Source organism: Syngnathoides biaculeatus, chromosome 5 (assembly GCF_019802595.1).
Source record: "Syngnathoides biaculeatus isolate LvHL_M chromosome 5, ASM1980259v1, whole genome shotgun sequence".
Lineage (NCBI taxonomy): Eukaryota > Metazoa > Chordata > Actinopteri > Syngnathiformes > Syngnathidae > Syngnathoides > Syngnathoides biaculeatus.
This window is the reverse complement of record NC_084644.1, coordinates 29,789,020-29,811,636: the sequence shown is the minus strand read 5'-3', so window position 1 is coordinate 29,811,636 and position 22,617 is coordinate 29,789,020. Positions and strand designations below refer to the sequence as shown.

Genomic DNA, 22,617 nt, shown 5'->3' with positions numbered 1-22,617 from the left:
AAATATCACTATACTGACTCTTAAAACGATTGTATTTCCACCAGGTGAAGAACAGTTTCCAAAGCCAAACGGATTGCGGTGGACCCTCTGAGCTTCCACTGTGCCGTGCGACGCACCTCTGCTGCATAGCAACACACACTAGCGGGCTTTCTAGTCAGGAGTTAATTTATTGGTAAGTACTCCGCTGTCTCTCCTCTCTTTCTCCCAGCGGCCCTGAGATCATCAATCTTTTTCTGCACTCCTCTCTTGTCAGCACTCACGCTTCCACCTGTCCTTCCTCCTGGTCCTCCTCCTCCACTATTTCATTCTTAAAAAGAGATGTACACTTGTCATAAGGATGCAAAAAGAGTTTTGTGAGGAAATGAAAGTGTAATCCCTGAAGTAAAGAATAGATAAGTAAACAAGGACATTGCCGTGAATGTGTGTGTGTGTGTTAGACTCTCCAGTGTGAAGGCCGGGGATTAATGATCAAGGATGTAGTGCTAATTAACTGGACATGAATTAATTCCTCTTAGCACCGGTGACCTAATCATTTTTCTTTCTCACCGTTTACAGCCCCCCAACCCCCCATCCCCCCCGTCCTTTGACGTTCCCTCCCTGCCTCTCTTTGGCTTAATTAAGGAGAATGCTCGGCAAGCTGCCGTCCTCTTGGCTGCCAGCACGCCGCCTCGTATTGTTATCCGTTAATGCTGCACGGCTGCCAATCAGACACATGGCCTATGTTATATTTCCACCGATGGATTTGGTGGCACTCGCGATAATGATGTCTCTCTCGGTATCGCCTCCTCACAGAAGTGTGCCTGCGGAAACCAGGTCTGACATTTTGGAACGAGCACTTCCCTCCGTGTGGCGTCATGGTATGCGTTCACCGCCACCATACATCGTCTCAAATTCTCACTCGCAGGTAAAAGCAAAACAATCAGCTAAATGACTGATCCTATCTTGAAGAACTTTGGATTGCGGCTATCACTTAAATACACCAAACAATTAATTTAAAAATGTTAAGCAGAGAGTGAGCAATTCTATGAAAAAACAGCCTTTGAGCTGTTTAATGCCACTCGCAATTAATGTTAAGTGCAAAACGAAACATAAAACATTGATATGCAGGAATGTTTAAAAGAACTTCTTAGCTTAATACTAACAAACCATGCAAAATGCCATAGAGAGTGTAATGAGCACGTCATAACTCTTTAAGCAACAGATATGCCAATACTCACAGGCATATACTGTATTCTTTATCCTTTATGAAGAACTAATATTTCTGTGACTTACAGAGCATTTTTTACTGTCTCCGTGTATGGTTGGATGCCCGCATCCTTTTGGTGTCCCTTGGTGGCCGAGGTATGCACAACTGAAGGAGCAGCACAATCTTAATTGAATTGAGGCAAAAATGTACCAAACAAGTTTGTTACTTACATTCTATGGAATTACATTATTATTCATTATTATCTTTTTAAAAAGTATATTATTCTAGAGTGCTATTTTTGTTGTTCAAAAACACGACGCAAATTATTGTTATGAACACAGCATTTCCATTCATTTCCAAGGGGAATCACAACTTGAGATCTGAAAGGACCACTATATTATACTCCACAGTTAACTGTTTGCTACGGCAGTACATTTTTGTTTTTTTAGATTTTCGTTATTTTAGTCTCCTCTCATCCTGTGTCAACATGGACTCCCCATTATCCTTGTACCAGTCGTTCTTTCCTCTAAAAAGGAACAAGTGACTCATTCTTTTGTTGTTTTTCAATCCAATACAATTTAAAAAAAAGGCTTTTTATATCTACATTACAAGTAAAAAAAAATGCACAAAAAATGGTAATAGCACTAAGTCTGATATTTAGATTTATTTGGTTGGTTTTTGGTAACTTTGAAGTTCTTTGCACATCTGAGGTTCAGATAAATAAAGATAAATGCTATTGTAAAATCATGGTTTGTCTTCACTTCGATGCGTAACTCAAGTTTTCTGTTTTTTTCCCCCCACAGTTTTATCTCGGAAAAACTTTGGAAATATGGGCATATTTACATAATCATTTGCTGGCACCATTAGCTTCTGACATCGACTGCGATTTTTCTTGATAATACACTCCGCAGTCTCCACATTGCTGCAGCAGTCTGTTTTTTGTTCTACCTTGCATCTCTTGGGGTCTAAATTTCCTTTATATGGGCTGTATTTACATAAGTAGCTGCTGACGCCATTATCTTCTGCTATTGGCTGTCTGTTCATTTTTCATGATGCTACTCCACAGTCTTCACTTTGCTACATTGGTCCATTTTTTTGTTATTGCCGACAGTATCCTCTTGTATAGACCTTGTTTAAGTACATAGAATTAAATACAGGAGCTCACCATTTTCCTCCGTTGTTGTTATTAGCATGTCTGACTTGTTCAATGTGATGTGGCTTTCACAGCATTTGCCGCAGAAATATTATGGTGGGTTTGAAGAAAAACATCTAGTACCTGTTCACAACAAACAATGGAAACAAAAGTGCTGCAGTATTGTGGGGCCCAGTCTCCATTTTTATGTAGCGATTCATTTTTATGTCTACACTCTCGACTTGGATTCAATTTGTCTTCTGTCATATGCCACGAACAATATAGGAGACCCGTGTTGTTGTTTCTTCGCATGCCCAATGTGCTCAAAGTGAAGTGTTTTGGCAGTTTTAGAATCGGAAATTTTAAGGGCGGTGTCTGGTATGTTTAAATGTAAATAACAGCAACAACAAAACGCTACTGTTATATTCTTTGCTCCAGCAGTCAATTTTTTTTGTTGTTAGCACGTTTTTGTTGCACAAAGTCGCTTTTTGGACAAAATCACCTCATGGGTGGCCTCTATAATTGCGTGCGCTCATGTCTCCTTCTGACTGATGCATTCAATGTGGCATGTTTTATCCAGTTTTAGATCTGAAATAGGCCAATCACATTTCTCAGTGGCTACATGAGACGCATTGAAAGGTTAACACTCTTCGTGTGATGCTGATGTAATCGGTCATTGACGCCATTATGTTTGCGCGTGGCTGTCAGTAATATTCCATGCATCCACCCAACCATCCATTTTTTGAGCTGTTATCCTCACAAGGGTTAAGGGAGTGCTGAAGACAACCCTATCTATCTTCAGGCAGGAGGCGGGGTACACTGAACTAGTTGCGAGACAATCGCAGGGCACATATAAACATTCACATTAACACCTACGTCCAATTTAAAGTCTTCATTCAATCTACCATGCACGTTTTTGGGGTGTGAATGAAAACCGGAGTTCCCGGAGAAAACAAAAGCAGGTACAGGGAAAATAAGCAAACTCTATATACCCGGGGCCAGAATTTGAACGCTGGTCCTCAGAAGTGTGAGGCAGACGCGCTAACAAGTTGTCCACTGTTCTGCCTGATGTTTCATGAAATTGTATTTTTTTAAAATTGCATTTTTCTTCAATCCAATTATCCTGTTTGCTCATTACAAAGGCCAATGAGACCTGAACTAATCCGTGGTCAAATCGTGTTCCTTGCCATTTATGTTTTCTGTCGTGTCGCACCCGTCTATTCTCCAAATAGAATTTTCTGAATCACCGGAGTCTCCATGACCCTTGTCAAATTAAAATAACAATAATAATGCATGCATGGGGACTCCCTTGATGACAACGCCACAATCCGGAGGGCATGAGAGGTCAGTAAACATGTTGGCGAGCACAACACAATCTCAGCTTTATGCCTGTGGGGATTTTAATGATGTTGGCTCATAACACAAAATAAGGGAATTGTCTTTATAAAAACAGTGTTTGTTCCTCCAAGAAGCTCAAATGAAAAACCAATTGGTACATGCAATAAAGATGTACTGGCCTGAAACAATAAAATACAACCTCTGTCTTTACACACACACACACACACACACACACACACACACACACACACACACACACACACACACACACACACACACACACACACACACACACACACACACACACACACACACACACACATACACACACAAACTTGTGCACATGCAGATGAATGCATGTTGTGTACAGTGTGTCCATATAATGGCTCATATCTTTCCATTCTCCTTCCTTCTCTCTTCTCTTCAATTCAATTCTAATGGGTTTTCATTGGCCTGGCGATTCATCTAAGTGCAGCAGCTCTGTTCAATTACATAAAGAAGCCCTTTGGCCTTTCGGCACACAATCAGCACATTCTCAAACCAGTGGCCAGCACACACACACACAGCGATGCACTGAACACATTAACATAAAGAGTCCAATTTTATCCTTAACAACAGTTGCACTGAAACAAAATAACAATTGGAGGCTTGGTCCACACTGCACTCTGCAGATGGGTCCTCTAGCTTTGTATTTATGTATATGTGTGAAATGTTTCTTTTTTTTTAACCAAGTGTTCAAATTACTGTGTGGACTTGTGTGTGTTTGTGTATGTGCGTCTGTGTATGCTCATTGGAAGCTTCATTAGGTACACGGGCAAAAACTAATGAGGTCAAACACAGAAGCTCTCTGAAATTCAGACTTCTGCATTAATTTAACAATACAGTATGTTTATGATCACAGTTGGAGTTTGCAGTGGTGCAGAACCGTGCTGTGTCACGGAAGAGTGTTTCTAATGGTTTGGGTACCATATTTAGCTGAATAAAAAGCAGTGCAATTATTTCTATTTTCATCATCACTGATACGACGGCACATAATCAGTACTGCACACGACTCGCCTGACCCAGCTCAGCTAGGAAAACTCTGAAAAAATACACCGCATTGAACACAACATTCAAAATGAGACACGCTAATAAAAACACTAACAATGGAGGAGAGAATGGAGAATGAGGTTCTGTATTTAGTTTTTGGTAAGGAGACACACATGATTGAAGAGGAGACTAAAGGTACAAGCGTTGGGGGAGTATAATATTCCAGCACTCAGAGCTAAAGTATAGTAGTAGTGTAAGCTAATGTTAGCATGTGTGTTTAGTTTGGCCATCTTGTATGTTTGAAGGATAAAACAATATCTATTTATGTATTTATTTAATTCTGTAATTCGCTGGCAAATTTGACCAATTTCATGTTTTTCTCTCAAATTGATGTACTGTTGGTATCAATTTAGTTGAGCTCGGTTTTCCGCAAAACATTCTGCATTGAACGCAATTTTAATAATTTTACTTATGGAGGATAAAACATTTTTGACTGAGCAATTTTATATTGTCTGCATGTCTGAGGTCAATCCATTGCTTAAACAGTTATCGAACTGTGAAATGAGTATTTAGTGTTAGCTTATAGCTAGCTGTCTGAAAGGCGAAGTGATGTGGTTGTTTTAAATAAGGTGTAATTTTCTGTTTTCTGTTTAGCTTGACAGTAAGCTCCAACTGGGAGAGACAATGAACGTCCCGAAGCCTCATTTTTGAAGAAATAGTCAACATCTGCCAAACTGCTGCTTGCTATAAAGAAACTTGATTTCACTACCACCAAAAAAAAACCCCTCTTATTTCAACTATGCTTTCCACAAATCAAAACAAAAAACAAAAAATCTAATCTGAATGACATCTTGTATCCTGAAAAACGCTAAGTATTTAAAGTCACACGTGTTACGCTTCCCACATGCTTTAAGAACATTTAAACTTATGAAAACACTTTTGAACATATTGTAGACATATTTGAACACTAAAACCAAATTGCAAGCACAAAATGCACCATAAAGATTGTATGTATTGTAGGGTCTGTGTAATGGCATTTGCATTATGGAAGCGGGGTTCGGTCTGGGAGGCATGTGCCGTTAGCGTGACTGATTTGGGTGCCGACGACAGCTTTAGGTTGAATGTTTGTGTGCTTTACTGTCCTCCCCGCTTTCAATAAATAGCTGAAAAGTGAATCAATGACCGTGGTTCTTCTTTTCCACATGCAAGGGCATTACAGTAGCTATTCTGTAAAAACTGATGATCATAAAAATGATCATTTAATGAACCGGGATATAGCAGGGAAACACTGTATACTAATTATGACATAATTATTATATCGTGATGCTTCGTTACATCTTGCTTCCCACCCATGCTGGAGACCACTCCAGTAAAATTTGCCTGCAAAGCACCACTTCCATCCAACATCTCCTCTCTCAGGTCCCATTTGGCACCGCTCACCTTTTCTTCTTCTTTTGCAAGATTTAATCCCCCATCTTCCCTTCATAAGGTGACAGAGCAGCAGGCTGCCGCCCATAAATTGGCCAGCGTTTTTCGCCTACAGTTAAGCGCTCGCTGCAGAGGTCAGTATTTCACTTTCACTGTCGTTCCCTTTAAGTTTGAAATAAAAAATGAGTACAGAGGGAGATAGGAATACCTGCAGGCCCACCTTACAGCTGCAAAGAAACGTCTCTTTTTTTTTTCTCCTTCTTCAAGTCACTGGTGAACAACCTTCCCTTGAATGCTCCTCCACGCTTCATGTTCCCCCCATCCCCACCCCCACACCCCTCGGCGCAAACCCACCGTCGTCCTCCAGCATCCCCCAGGGTTCCCTCTGGGGATCCAACTCTAATGACACGTGTTAACCTCTGTTTGACCTCCGCCGTCCCTTTCCCTGCCTCACTTTTTATCCCCTCGTATCCCCCACCTTTTCTCCTCGAGAGCTTGCAGCCAGTGCTAAAGGGATTGAACTGCAGGTGAACCGAGAACAGGAGGGCAGACTGCCGGTGAGGTGATAAACGCTTGAAAGGCCGTGGGAGGAGACACGGGAGGAAGAGGAAGTGGACGGGAAGGTGAAAATGAGGTGAGAAGATGAGAGGGGATGGAGACAGAGGGGTTGATGTGACGTTTAAAGTGATAATGGATCATCCTTACAACCTTAATGCTTTCTAGGAAGGTGTGAAGAAGTCTTTCTGTCACACTTGCTTACCAGAGGACTTCATTAGTTTGAATAAAATGGAGGAAGACCAGCCACCTACCAGTAAAAATACAAGATGAGTTACTTTTCAAGATAAAAGGGAACCTATCTCAGAAAGGTGACTTTCCAATTATATGTGTACATACAGTTATGTACAGTTATGGAGTAACTGGTCATCAAATGTGGGGTTACACAATCAAGAAAATCTTCTGTTACTGTATATGCCTACTTCTGAAAACGTGCATGTGAGGAAGTCATTCTGCACATCCAAACACCCCTACGAAACATTTCCGCTAATTTACATACTGCATTACCGTCGCACACACTGACTTTCTCTGCCCATAATTTCAAGACCCGTGTTTTTCCAGCTACCAGACACAATAGAAGCACTATCATGTCAATGCCAAAAGTTAAGCTACAACCAACAAATACAAAGCTAGAACCAACATGTACACAAATAATCCGTTAAATTGTCAACATGGGGGTGGGAGGTGGTTACTGCAGGGGAATGTGAAGGGGCTTAGTGATGAAGTACTGCCTCCATGAGTGAAAATGGAATCCAATGTTTGTTATGAGGGATATGGGGAAATTAGCAAGATGCAGTGTGCAATTTAATTTAAAACTCACAAATCACGTGCTACTGTATACAGTGAAACTGTACCTCGAATTACAAGTTACTTACTGTTTTTTCGCGCTTGAGTTGCAAGCAAATCTGCAAAATTTATGAGCACTAGCTATCGTGCCAGTGAACTTTATAATGAGCAGCAATTAAGCAGATAGTGAACACTTCCTCAATAGAAGAGTTTTGCCACTCCAAGTCGATGTTTGCTGTCAAACTAAAAATATAAGATAGATTTGAGTTGTTTACTTACCATTACCATCAAAAATGCTGACTTCATGCTGATAAACAATGAAAAAAGCTATTGACATGCTAACAAAATTCAGTGCTCCAGTAATAAACAATTTACATTTGAAGACAAGTGATAAACACACTTAAAGAGCACATACAACAACACAAAGAGGCATGCATTCTTCATCCTCTGCAACAACAACAAAACAACTATTATTGCTCTGTGACAGTCTTCTGCGTTTCATTATTAAATCAGAGTACTAGAGTACGTACCGTATGGATTATACTTCCCTCTGGTGGCCAGGGCATTTTATTTTGTTTAATTCTTTATGTTCTTCTTAATAATGATACTATGTACTCAGTTTTTTTTGAACGCATGTATGGTAATGACAGCCATATTTGGCATTTGCATGAGACAGAACCTCCCCCTAAAACAGAGCCATTCCATTTCAACCAGACCATTGCGAGTCGATTTTAGGTCTACTGTTACTTTATCTTTTTCCCCTTCACTAGCTGATTTTTTTTTTTTTTTTGTTAATCCACTCTCTTAATATTAGTCTGCATTATACAGAAATGGAATACTAGAAAACATAAAAAAGCCCTATAGGCGGAGTCCTCACTGGGAGCTTGTACCTATTTTTCCCCTGCACTCTGGCTGATTTCTTGTTTATGCCCCCATAAATGATGAGCAGTGGCTCCTAGTTGCGTGTAAATCTCACCCTTTAATTTACAGCCGTTGGACTCCGTAGGCTATAGCTATCTTATTTCACCCTTTTATGACTTTCCGAACACAGGAGTCCTCTCGGGCTGTCTTGACTAGTCACAAAAGGACCCAAGGGATTTGGGCAAAAAGCTGTAACGTCGCACGGCATCCAATAGGAGAAGCCTTCATTCAGTGCACCTTGTTAACACCTACCGTGTTTTTTACCCCCTTATCCCCTCCTTTGAGACCTGCAGGCATCTTCTCTTTTCTTTCTGTTTTTTAATGGCAGATGGTCTCGGTCTTTACAAGTGAAGGATAAAACTGCTCATCTCGAACCCATTTGATTCTTGCTTCAGCGCCCTCTGCCAAGGACAAGGAACGGCAAAGACTCACGAGCCAGATGTAAAATGAACACCTCCCCTCGGCCCACCTAAAAGGAGTTTTTAGAACATGGGAAGCTGCCTCAGCCAAAAATGATGCTCTCCCCACCTTACATGGATTCAATTTCCCTCTGATCATTGTGCCTGAAAAAAAAATGTGTTATCATTTCTAACTCTCATACAACTAAGACAGTATCATCTCAGTAGAATTACACACCATTTAATGGCTTCTACTACAGAAAGCTGTTTGAGCATTTATTCGATATCGTTCATATTCAAGGTTCATGTACTTGTACGCTATAACACACGCACAAGTGGAACAACTCAGACACACTCGTAGACCAACTGAGTTCTCAGAGAAAAATATTTCTGTCCACTCAGGCCAACTTTGGCACATCCATCCATCCATCCATCCATTTTCTTAGCCGCTTATCCTCGCGAGGGTTGCGAGGAGTTCTGGAGCCTATCCCAGCTGTCAATGGGCAGGAGGCAGGGTACACCCTGAACTAGTTGCCAGCCAATTGCAGGGCACATAGAGAGAAACAGTCACACAAACAATCACACCTAGGGGCAATTTAGAGTCTCCAATGAATTTTGCAAGTTTTTGGGATGTGGGAGGAAATCGGAGTGCCCGGAGAAAACCCACGCAGGCACGGGGAGAACATGCAAACTCCACACAGGTGGATCCGGGATTGAACCCGGGACCTTAAAACTGTAAGGCCAACTCTTTAACAGCTGTGCCACCATGCCGCCAACTTTGGCACATGAGTAAACTACATCACGAGACGAGGCAAAAACAAGGGGACTCAATGCGCTTTTTAGACGCTTTTTAAAATAAAGCCCAAAACATTTAAGAAAAACAAACTGGCAAAATACATCTTAAAATCAGCTTTATTTGAAGCATTTTTAATCTATCATTTCTGTTACAAGACCGAACTCAATATTCTCAATATTTTCATGCCACTAGTACTACCAGTGAAGAACCAGATAACTAGTACAATTTTATATTTGTCACTAGTATGTGTACACCAGTTCCCACTGTTGGCTCACCAGTACGATGTAGTTCCCTTACTTGCATACCAAAATTGTCCGACAACTGAGGACAAAGAGCATAGAAGTACATGAAACTTAAACTATCCAGGATATTGAATAAATTCTCAAACGGCTTGTTATAAACTTATGTTGTTTAATTGGTGGAGCATCCTAATAAGAGTATATGCTAGTAAAATATGGTTATCATTACACTTTAGCCGTGGTCATTTTCTCAGTCATTATGCTTTTCAGTGACTAATTATCGTATTTTCTGGACCACAAGTCGCTCAGGAGTACAAGTCTCAACGCAAATAAAATCCATAAAAACAGAGATAAAAACATATATAAGTCGCACTGGAGTATCAGTCAAATTTTGGGGGAAATTGATTTAATAAAATCCAACTTCAAGAACAGACATGTCCTTTAAAATTTAAATGACGAACAATTTAAAATAAAAATAGAATAGGGGCAACAACAGGCTGAACGGTATGCTTACGTTAAATGACACAATGGAGAACGTGTCCAGTATTTTAACATACTATATTAAGAGTTATTCCGATAATTATATGATAAATAACATACTAAGAAGTTTAGCAAAACCATCCGTTTCATTCCAAATACCCGGTAACTACAATTCAATGAAATCTTCATTCTCGGTGTCACTTCTAAACTCCAACGCCAACTCCAGAGGGAGACGACGCACTGCTTCCCCTTCTACGTTGCTTACGTCAGACTCAACGTTGGTTACAATTACAACTAGCCTGTTCCAGCCTTTCTGAATCCTGACAGGATGGTTTTGGTTGTCACGGAAACCCATACTTTGTCGAGCCATCCAATGATTTCCCGGAAAGTTGTATGGCTGATTCACCCGGAAGCTGTGCTCTCCATCCGTCATCAGATACATGGGCTTGGAGCGCCCTCTTGTGGTTGTCAATGTGAAAATAACAGATAAGCGACTCACAAAATGTATGTATGTATGTAATAATGTGTTAATAATTTCACATACAAGTCGTTCTGAAGAATAAGTTGCACCCCTGGCCGAACTATGAAAAAAACATATCTTATAGTCTGGAAAATACAGTACAACATGAAGACTACTAGTCGAAGGCTTAGGCACACATTCAACTAGTGCTATTGAATAAGAAACTGTGTCCAAACTTTTCACTGGTAATGCAATTAATACATTAGTGTCTCAAGATAAGAGTTTAATTTATTCTGTGTCCATGCTTGTATTTCGAAACACCCAAATCTAGAAATAATGTTTCCCCATTGAAATACATGGAAATGCAATCAATCTGTTCCCACCCCCTAAAACATCATTCATTTTTGATAAGAACAACTGCAGCTAACAATATTGTAGGCTACCGCATAAAAACACAATATACCAGGGGTCGTTCGGTACTTTATTCAGGATAAGCTCTCACATGTACTGCTGTCACACTCCTACTACCACTACTGAAAGGTACTCATAAATGATACTCAAATGCTCTCATAAACAATACTTAAGCTCTCTCATAAACACTACTCAAAGCCTCTCACATGCATGAGTTTTGGTCTCATAAACACTACTTAAACATTCACATCAACACTATTCAAATTAATTTATACTCAACAGATACTCTCTTACACAGCAGTTTTACTCTCAATACTACTCAAATGCCCTCATAACACTACTCAAAAACCTAAAACAAACTGATATGCTCCTTCCACTGCAAGGAAACCCATGTGATGGTGGCTAGATGTTGTGAGGACTTCTCCAGCAGTGGGGGTCTGCATTGGGTTGGGCATTGTTAGAATTTGACCAATTCCGGGGATTCTAGTGAATTCCTGATTCTGCTTCGTCAATTTGATTCTGGCCTCAAAAGGTTCACAATTCCAATTCTTTAGGGGTCCGAGTCAAAAACGTTTGCATGGTTTAAATAAAGGTAGTTGAAATAATGGACAGCCATTTTCTTTGCAACTCGCAGGATGGACAAAGTTGAACAATTGAATTGGGGTTTCTTGATAACCGGTATCAATATCAAACCTATGAACTACAAGGCAATGTGTGTGGAATTAACTTAATTGATCAATTAATATTTCAGCAAAACGTTATGTGCAGCATTGTTGAAAATATTTGGAACTGTTTTATCATGTCAAATGATTTGTATGTGCAAGTTTTAACTTAACTCCCCATTTTAAGCTTTGTAGCTTTTTGTTTTGAAGTGTACACACCAGAACTCAGCATTTAGGCCAGAAAGGTACCTATGACACAATTCCAACTTTTTTAATAAATAGCTGTATGGTGCAGTGTTTTTATTGGAAATTGGGTGGCGCGCTTGCTCTGGCTTTCTCCTTCTCTCTAGTTCCTTGACCGCGCACTTATCACCAATCAGCGTTCATCATCCTATGCATTTAAGGCTGTCAGTTCCAAGACTTCGCAGCGTTTTAATGTTCTCCTGTGGTAAAACTGCTCTCACGCATTCACGTAAGCCATGCTATTCCTCGTTATATTTCTGACCTCCATGTTTCTCCTTGTCCTCAGTTCTCCTTCTGTATTCCTCAACGAGTCGACTTCTTGCATCACGCCGCCAACCCATCCACCTGTTTCCATTGCCTCTACTACCCACCAGCACTTTAAAAAAAAATCTTCCATCACAACCTCTGATGTTCTGCCTGCTTCTGTGTCCAGTCAACACTGAATCATGACATCATGAATGGAACTACATGTAATAGAACGTTGGTTCCTTTCCTTATCCACAATGAGGCACAAGGTTAGTGTTTCTGATATGAGATGTTTGTGAATTTCCTCCCAATCCATTGTGATTTAAAGGTAATGTTTAAGGATCATGTTACGACCCCCCGGCATGGGCTCTTATGTCTGTTTGAAGACTAAAATAAAAACTAAAAACTATTAGTGCAAAGATGCAACCGTTTACCTGGTGAGCTGCCTCAATGTTGGCACAGACGTATTTTATTCTTTCATTGTCTCAAGTGACTGACAGTTGACTCCACTGAAGCTCAGCATGGTGTAGGCTGAGGCTTGGAGTGGCAGGCAGCACGACAGACATCCACACATTGTGAAAGCCTCCTTTGCACAATATAATCCTATTCCAAGCGTTGCGCTGCAGCGACTCCTCACCTCATTACTTTTAGAAAAGTTCAGACACATTTTGAGTTTGCCACCGCCATTAGGCAAAAGCACATATTCATTCATGTTCTTCTATGTTGGTTTTCGCCCTGTCCTCTTCTGGGTTGGCAGACTGTAGGTATTGGAACTGGGAACTGAAATTTAGAAATTTGCGCGATTCCGGGAAAACCAGAACGTTAGTCCTGGTTCCAATCGGTTCTCGATTCTCGATGCCCAAACATTGGAGCGCAGAGTACAAAGCAAACATGGTAAAGGAGCATTTAGGTCTTATGTGGTACACAAATGGAATAAGATGCCAACAAGTGACGTCAGTTCCTGGTGCGAATGTTTTTAAGTCCAGGTGAAAAACATTTTTTTTCCCCCTCATGCTGACGACAGCATTTCCACTTTTAAATATCTCTTGTACTGCACGCTGTTTCAATTGTATTTTTATTTTTCTTTGTTGTAAATAATAATAACAATAATAGTAAGCACCTTCTTTTCTTTGGTTATAAATGCTTTTAATCATGTAAAACACTTGACTTTTTTGTGTATGAAATGCGCTATAGAAATAAATTTACTTGCTTTGCTTTATTAATGTTGATGGGGAGAAATACACCAATGTTTATTAGCCCTAAGGTTAAGAGTAAAAAAAAATAATAACTAGGATTTATATCAAACAACAATTAAGGGAACGATACTAATGAATATGGTCTCACTATCTGGCAAGTGTAAGACCACCATTCCTGCACTTAAGTAGCAGATGATATATTTTATCATACAAATAATTAATACCAGTACTCATTGTAAAGTGGTACCAATGTTTTACATATTATTTCACATATGTTTATTCATTATAGGTATGCCCTTATTTAATAGTGCAATCGAAAATTTTCTGAACTAAAAAAAAAAAAAAGAATTTGCCTCATTCTCAAGGCAGAGTGATAATACTTGACACCAGAGGCTACCTAAATTCACATTCAATTTCATTTTTTTTATATAGATATTTTTTTCCAATTATTTTCTCTCTTTTTTTCCATCCTTCTTGCATATTAGCCATTCTGCCATGCTCCAAAAATGAGAATGACTTTTCAGTCTTGCTTGTACTGGTGCAATGGCCGAATCAAAGTCTTTTGATGAGGTATAAAAACAAAGTACCCACTGGCTGAGTAAGTCCCCCCCAAAGAAGAGCAAAGCACATGGATGACGGCTGGAAAACTGGAGGAGCCGGGGGTTATGTCATCTATATGACGAGAGCCGGAAATTGGGAATAAAATTAATGAACTGGAAGGAACTCCATCATGGAGATGACAAATGATGAAATGGAGAAAGACGAAAAAAGAGAGTAAAGCTTAAAAGAAAAAAAAATGGAGAGGCGGTGATGCACATCAAAGCTCAACATGTCTAACCTTCTCGGGCGAAGGGGGGGAGGTTGGCGTGAAAGTGGGTTGAAGCGCCACCTTTCATCTTGTCACTGTTGCCCCCCCGCCGATGCCTGTAGAAGGCCTCCATTATATGCGGGGTTTAATGTCGAGCAAGAGTGCACTGATTTTGTGTGAACCCGTGTGCGTGTGTGTGTGTGTGTGTGTGTGTGTGTGTGTGTGTGTGCGTGACATGTCTGTACGTATGACGGTTAGATGAGTGGCTGCCAAGACGAAGATGTTTGACAGGCTCTAAAGTATTTATACCTTCTATACATTCAACTACTTCGAAATGTGTGTCAGGTGCTGCAGGTGTGTGTGTGGTGACACTCACAGCCAAAAGGGGCTGGGGTACATCAAAAGGGCAAAAGGGTGACAGCAGTGACCTTTGTAAATAGAAAATACTACGTACGTCACACCAAGAACAGCACATCCCACACTCTTAATTGTCTAATGCAGATGTGAGCAACATATGGGTCAGGGGCCACATGCAAACTGCTTCCGTTTTGAAATTCTGACCCACCAAGTATTTACAGTGAAAAAAAAAAAAGAGTATTTGAACACCCTGCTATGTTGCAAGTTCTACTTAGAAATCATGGAGGGGTCTGATATTTTCAGAGTAGGTGCATGACCACTGTGAAAGAGATCATCTAAAAAGAAAAATCCAGAAATCACAATGTACGATTTTTTTAATGAAATATTTGTCCGATACAGCTGCAAATAAGTATTTGAACACCTGTCTATCAGCTAGAATTTTGACCCTCAAAGACCTGTTAGTCCGCCTTTAAAAGTCCACCTCCACTCCATGTATTATCTTGAATCAGATGCACCTGTGTGAGGCCGTTAGCTGCATAAAGACACCTGGAGAAATTGCCAAGCAGCTTGGTGAAAAAAGGTCCACTGTTGGAGAAATCATTAGAAAATGGAAGAAGCTAAACAGGACGGTCAGTCTCAATCGGAGTGGAGCCCCATGCAAGATATCACCTCGTGGGGTCTCAATGATCCTTAGAAAGGTGAGGCATCTATGCAGGACTACACAACAGGACTAGGTCGATGAACTGAGAAAAGCTGCGACCACCGTTTCCAATGTGACTGTTGGTAATACACGAAGATGTCATGGTTTGAAATCATGCATTGCACAGAAGGTTCCCCTGCTGAGACCAGGACAGGTCAAGGCCCGTCTTAGGTTTGTCAATGACCATTTGGATGATATAGAGGAGTCATGGGAGAAAGTTTTGTGGACAGATGAGACCAAAATGGAACTTTTTGGTTGGTCATAATTCAACTAACCGTGTTTGAAGGAAGACGAATGATGTGTTCCATCCCAAGAACACCATCCTTACTGTGAGGCATGGGGGTGGTAGTATCATGCTTTGGGGTGTTTTTCTGCACATGGGACAGGATGACTGCACTGTATTAAGGAGAGGATGACTGTGGCCATGTATTGTGAGATTTTGGGGAACAACCTCTTTCCATCAGTCAGAGCAGTGAAGATGGGTTGTGGCTGGGTCTTTCAACATGACAATGCATCCCATATGGGGATAAGTGGTTCAGAAAATCAATATTTTTTTTATTTGACAATGATTAAGTGCCAGACTCTTTAAGAGTACTCCTTAATTAAAATGTACTTTACACATTTACCTCCCCACACATTTACTGACTCATTTAAAAGCATTCCAAGTTTAAAATATGCATCTCATTTAGGAAACGCCTACCCAATGAAAAACATACTTGAAGAATATATCCATTAGTAGCAGTAAACATTATCAGGAAAAAAAAGAGAAAAAAGTCCAGCCTAGTTGCCACTGAGCGACAGCAAAGAGCCCCAAACTGGGGGAATCTGCTGTTTTCGCTCAAAAATATCCAAACCAGCTTACTCATTTGTTTCCACCCCCCACCCCCAAAAGCCCCACACACAGGTAACCACATTAAAAGTCAAAAGGCACCCACCACCTTTTCTCTCTTTTCCTGAAGAACAAAAAAAAAGACAGGCAATGTTGCACGCGTCAACATCATCATCCCCTTTGAGCGCCCCCGCCGTGCCGTCTATTCAGGTCAGCCCTCATGAAAAATTTAGTCTGCGGTGAATCTGTGAAAACTTTGGATATCTTAGCAGCCAAAATATGCTTCCTCTCTCCCTGTGAGCTCCTCTCCAACAGATGTTTTGTTGTTGTCATCATGTAAAATGTAACAGATTCGCTAATGCGTGCCCATTTTTTTGGGGCACTTTTTGTTGTCTATTGTTTCTTGTCTTACCTTTTCTATGCATAAAAAGAAACAACTAAGTCACAAAAAAAGGCCAAAACAATAACAGCCTAAAGTAGAGGAGCTTTAGCAGGAGCGTCCCACTGTGGAACAAATTGAGAAAAGCAAATAAAACAGAAAGACAGCGTCAGGATTTTAATACATCTGTTGTTCTGTGTCGAGAGTAGAAACAATGTGACAATGCCAGCAAGACGGGATCAATACAAACATCATCAAAACACACTGATGAGAAATATCAAAACACAGGACACACATTGCACAGATGGGGTAGCAATTACAAGGATGAGATTGAACATGTAAACAAGAGAAAAGGGGGGGCTCACCGTAGACCAGCAGAGTGTAGTGATCGGCGGCTCGCCCGTAGTTGTTTTGCGCCTGACACAAGTACGTGCCGTTGTGCGACTGGCTCAGGCGGGAAATCTGGAAGGTGGGCCCTGAGATTTCGGCCCGCTCAGGTAATGTGTCGTTGATCTTGGACCACTGGATGGCCCTGGGCCTGCAGAAATGACATTAGAAATCAACCTTTCCCAAAAAAAAGTACAGTTTAGTTTAGAAAACACTTATTTGGAAACATACCTTAAAATTAGACCAGAGATCCGGGTTCAAATCTCAGTAGGAACCATGAAATTTGTTTGTCACGTACCAAAAAGATACATTCAGTTGACTGAATATACTAAATGACTCCATAATCGTGAATGTGAGCGCCTGTGTTCATGTGTCTATCATTGGCTGTCATGGAAGTGAATGTAGACCCTTAGTCAAGCCTTCACGATTGTGCGAGGTTTGCGCATTTGGCATTATTGTCCACGCTGAGCTGGGCTGTGTCATTATTTTTGCGGACTGTCTGTTATATTTTGGGCCAATTTCAATGCTGAAATCACTTCTTGTTATTTGGTATAAAATATGGAGTTGATGTCTGCCTTAGCCAAGTCATAAATACATTATGATCAAGAATGATCAAGAAACGCGCACACGCCATCACACTGCACAGTCGAGCACGAATCATCAAGATTTGTTATGACTAGAAATACATAGATATTGAAAGACGTTGCTTATTTTGTGTAGTTTTGACCCGTGTTCCCTCTAAGCTGCGCAACTGCCCAATTCCACACTTGTCGCGCACTCTCAGCACGGATGAAAACTGATCCAGCGCAGTGAACCACAGCCTGACGTCTTTTTGTTGTTGTTTTTTTTACACGGTCACAACGAGCTGCTGCTGAGCCTACTTCTACTTCCTAGTTTACCTGACACTGCCCCCCTCCGCTCTTAAAGGGATACATTCATAATTACAAACAGAACACACACCCGCAACTTTATATTTGCGCGCATGACTGGTGGACCACACCCGTAACTTGATATCTGCGGGCATGACTGACCACACCTGTACATTTTTCAAATGTGAGTGACTGCAACACACAGGCTTATCAACAAAAAAATATTTCTTAGTTTAGCAATGTTTAGCTTGATGCTGAGAGGAAATGTTAAAATATAGATCTATATATATAGATAGATTTCTAAATAAAATAAAATGGGCCACAGTGGACAGCACAGCTGCCACAGTTCTGAAATTCAAATGTGGTCGTGCCTGTGTGGAGTTTGCACGTTCTCTCAGTGTCTGTGTGGATTTTCTCTGCGTGCTCTGGTTTCCTCCCACATCCCAAAAGATGCATGGTAAATTGTGGTTCGTTTATATGTGTCGTGCGATTGGTTGGTGACCACAGTCAGCTGGCATAGCCTGTGGCTCCCCCGCTACCTTAATGAGTACAAGCGCAACAGAAAGTCGAAAGTTAGATTTTACAAACAGACAAAAAGCTAATTGTTCAGCCCATTTGAACTCAACTGCTAACCCCGAAAAAAACTGCACCTAAACTGTCGCTCGGATGAATAAACAACCCTGAGTTCCCCGTGAAGAACTGAAGATGATTACTCTATATGTGATGTGATGATCGCAACAAGGTGGCTTGGCTCTGTGTGAAAGGCACAGGAGGATGAAAGTCTTCCGTTACGGTTCAGATGCGCCAATTTTTCGGGATAGAGACGCACACATACACACACGTGCGCACACAGGAGGTATGAGGATTACAGCGGCACCCTGCTGAACAAAGCTGCGCTTGGCTGTGTGTCATGGCTTGTGGTTGCATGCACAGATTCCAGCCGCAACTCATCCAAAGCTCCAGTCCCTCACAAAGTTTAATTAAACTTTTTCGATTGGGTCGTGAACACACATACGAAAAAAAACCCAAAACTTTTAGTTCATGACACTTAAGTCAAGCCACTTAGTCTTGGTCAGGTCACCAAAAGAGAGCTGTCGCACCTTTTCTGGCATTGTAACACGCACACATGCACACATGCGTGGGTGTGCATGCACACACACCACACGCACGCATGCGTGTGCACACACACACGCACCAGCTAAAAAGAAGCCAGTCAAGCAAAATGACATCACTATCCTCTTTCTAATTCCTCTACCACTAATTGGTCTTTAACGCTTGACAGGGATTGAACAGGGTGTCAATGAGGATTGTATTGCGTGTGTGTGTGTGTGTGTGCGTGTGTGCGTGTGCGTGCATGTGTGAGTGTGTGAGACAAGGGTCCACACGAGCCTGCTGGGCCATCACATACTCACAGCAAGTGTCCCCGACCAAGTGTTACAAAGGTTTAGCAGAGGCTTGAGTCAATACGCTTCTCATAGGCAGTCCACCCACTGTAAGATTCCTGAATGGTGGTGCAGTTCACCCATGGAGCTGTGCGAGCATTCTCTCTACAAATTTAAGACGTCATAGTGGGCTGGCCTTGTAGAATAAGGATATAATTACCGTAATTCCCAGCCTAGAGAGCACACCTGGTTATAAGCCTCAACCAGTACATTTGTAAAGGAAATACCATTTAATACATACATAGGCCATAGCTGTGTAAAAGCCGCAAGTGCCCACATTGAATCCCAAATTCAAACATGAGATATTTATCAAGAAAAACGGTAAACAGAGAGTTTAATGTTAGTGCCGCTATACTCATGGTCGCGCAGCGCTAATGCTAACACTAGTGCCGCGCCAACGCTAGTGGCAATGCTAACGTTAGCACTAAGTTAACAGGGCCGGTTAAAAAAACATCCTGGTAAAAATCATCGAGACACAGCAGTAACACACTAGCCCATCGCTAACAGGGCCGGACTGGTAAAAGCACATATATTCCACCGGTCTCACTCTTACCTTTTCTGCTAGAGTGCGGCCGTTAGAAAAAAATGCACAAATTAGCCGCATTACCGCATAAATTGCAGGGTTGAAAACGTGTGAAAAAAGTCATGGCTTATCGGCCGGAAATTATTGTACAGCCCAAAACTAGCTAAAAACGGGAAAATTGACAGGAAGGACCAAGAACAGTTTTCGAATAATCCGCAAATAAAGTATGATGTACCATATTTCTGCGACCTAAGCCACACTTAAAAAATCTTAAATTTTCTCCAAAATGCAGAGCGCATTTTAAGTACATAACGAGTTCCATCATCTGCGAATGTTGTGTGACTTGTCCAATGAAGTACACATGAACACACTGGTTACATTGTTAGCAAGTATGCTAGCACGTGTTTTAGTGTGTATATAAGATACCAGATGATGCCGCCCACGAGGCAGTGAGGAACAATTGTATTTCATCTGTAACCAGAAGAAGCTTACATTGCCCCACACACTGCCTGTGTAGGCAGATCATGATTCAAGATGTACACACTCAAGGTGTAACATCAAAACTCAAATGATCACACCACAGCAAACTAAAAAAAGCATAACGAGCAAATAAAACAAATACAAGAATAAAAAATTTTACAAAATGTGCACTTTAAAAGCTATTTACATCCTCCCAGCATGTTCCCACTATACTTCGCAGCACTAAGGAGGTCTTTCGTACCCCAAAGCATGCTGGGAGAGCACTTACTGCAATAGAGAAACATCTTGTAACGGTCATCCCAAAGTGGTTCATCTTGACCTTGTGAAACTGAGGAAAGAATTTGTTCTTTCTCCAGTATAATTCCCCCCTTTTGGGGGTCACTCAAAGCCATCATCTACAGGGTGTGCGGGATGTTTACGTCTAATCCATACCGGGATCATAATTATATATTTAAAACCAATAATAGCTGAAAGGGAGAAATTCACAGGTTGGATGAGGACTCTGCTTTCAAGTGGGCTTTGCTAGCTCTGTCTGGATTTTAACTCCTCAATTCTTCATCATTTTCAATGGAGTATATTGTGCATTTTTGTGATTCTTTTGTTTGTTTTTTTGAATTTGTTTTCATAATTTACTAATTTTCTTTGATGCCCTTGCATTTAGGCTTTAAGTTCTTATAGTACCAACCCCACTTTCCAACACAGCAGGACATGAGCTTTGTTTGGAAGCGACACTTTTTCTTTCATCTCATCTCAGACCAAGTAGGTCCATATTATATCTCTGTTTACACTTTTCTTATTAACAAGAGCTTGAGGCGCTCTTTCGCTGAAGGTAATAAAATCAGGATCAGGATGTTTTGATCCGGCTGTCGCAAGAAATGTCAGTACTCTTTGGTTGATTTTGCGGCAGTGGGAATAAATGAGTACACAAGTAATTAAAGCTAACGTCTGATTTTTGAGATATATCCAACATATGCGTCGACGTATGATCATTTAATTACATCATTTATTACATAACGGTTTAACGTGAGGCAAGTGACAATGTAATTAGTGAGCCGTTACGACGCATGAAATATGGAGGTGCTTTAATAGTATTCTCACAATGAATTCATCTTTACATTATAGAAAGTTGTAACTATACACTAGGCTAATTAAAGAAGTTAAAAGGTTGGCAGCTGCATAAAAATCATTTACAGTACTTTCTGAATGTTTCTAATACAGTATATACAGATCCATCCATCCATTTTCTTTGCTGCTTAGGCTCACAAGTGGTGCGGGGGAGTGCTGGAGTCTATCGCAGCTGTCAAAAGGCAGGAGGCGGGGTACACCCTGAACTGGTTGCCAGCCAATCGTAGGGCACTAATATATACATACATATATTATTAATGTGTCTTTCATTCAATTCTCTACACCACTAGATAAGGCTTGCGGGGACCCTACTGTTACCATGGTAACCATTAGCCAGTATTAAAAAGGGCCTGAAAGATAAACTACTCAGCAAAAATTAGTGTATCAAAACTAAAATGATCAAGCAACTACAAAAAAAAAAAGAGCTCATCTATTTCATTTGAAGTTCTGATCCGACAGCTAAACGGCCAATGTAATACGCGTCGCTGTTGAGGAGCGATAAGACAAAGGATACATCACTGGACCCTCAATTTTACCTCATTTGTGGATCCATGCTGGATCCTCGCAGCTCAATGTTTCTTAAAGTGAATTGGAGTGCTCCCTAAAATGGCCGTCAGAGATCAACTTCTGGGTCTCAGTTGAAACATTGGGGAGCGAGTAGATTGGAGTAGAAATGATGAGAAACGGGATTCACCCTATTTGTGTCCTGCTATTGAATGGCAACCAGCCCAGGGAGCACCCAGCCCACTTGCGAAAATAGTGAGGATAAGCGGTACAGTAAATGAATGAATAGATGGATATATTTTTGAAATATTCATAGAATGTATTCATAGTTCCTGAGCACATTTGTTGAATTTTGATTTAGCCTTCAAATACAAGTTTTTCTATCCATCTGCTTGTTATAATATCATTCCCATGGTGACCACAACTATCCACACCTGTAATTTCTTCAGTTTTAGCTGCAGCCTACACTTTTAATCTTGTGTACCCCCGAGAGGACGTCTGGCTAACTTCATTTCTCACCAGACAAACTGAAGTGTCTGTGTTAAAAGTTAGACGTGGTCCCAGTAGGTGGAAGGTGTAACTTTTTGGGACCAAAATCTCACTCTACCAACCGGACCTCCAGGGACACACCCTCGCTGTACTGACACCTCCTAGCTCGGCGCAGACGGTTTTGCCAAAAGGGAAAACACAAACAGTGAACTTTGCGCT

At 41.0% G+C, this 22,617-nt stretch overlaps 1 protein-coding gene across 4 annotated transcripts in view; it reads right to left on the bottom strand.

The window, feature by feature from the left end:
• The window catches only part of cadm4 (cell adhesion molecule 4), a 248,717-nt gene that overhangs the window by 15,165 nt on the left and 210,935 nt on the right, over positions 1–22,617 (bottom strand). For all 4 annotated transcript variants that reach the window (XM_061820825.1, XM_061820824.1, XM_061820827.1 and 1 more), the window contains one exon: positions 16,945–17,117. In XM_061820825.1, coding sequence (XP_061676809.1) covers positions 16,945–17,117 — 173 coding nt within the window. The remainder of the gene's footprint in view (positions 1–16,944; positions 17,118–22,617) is intronic.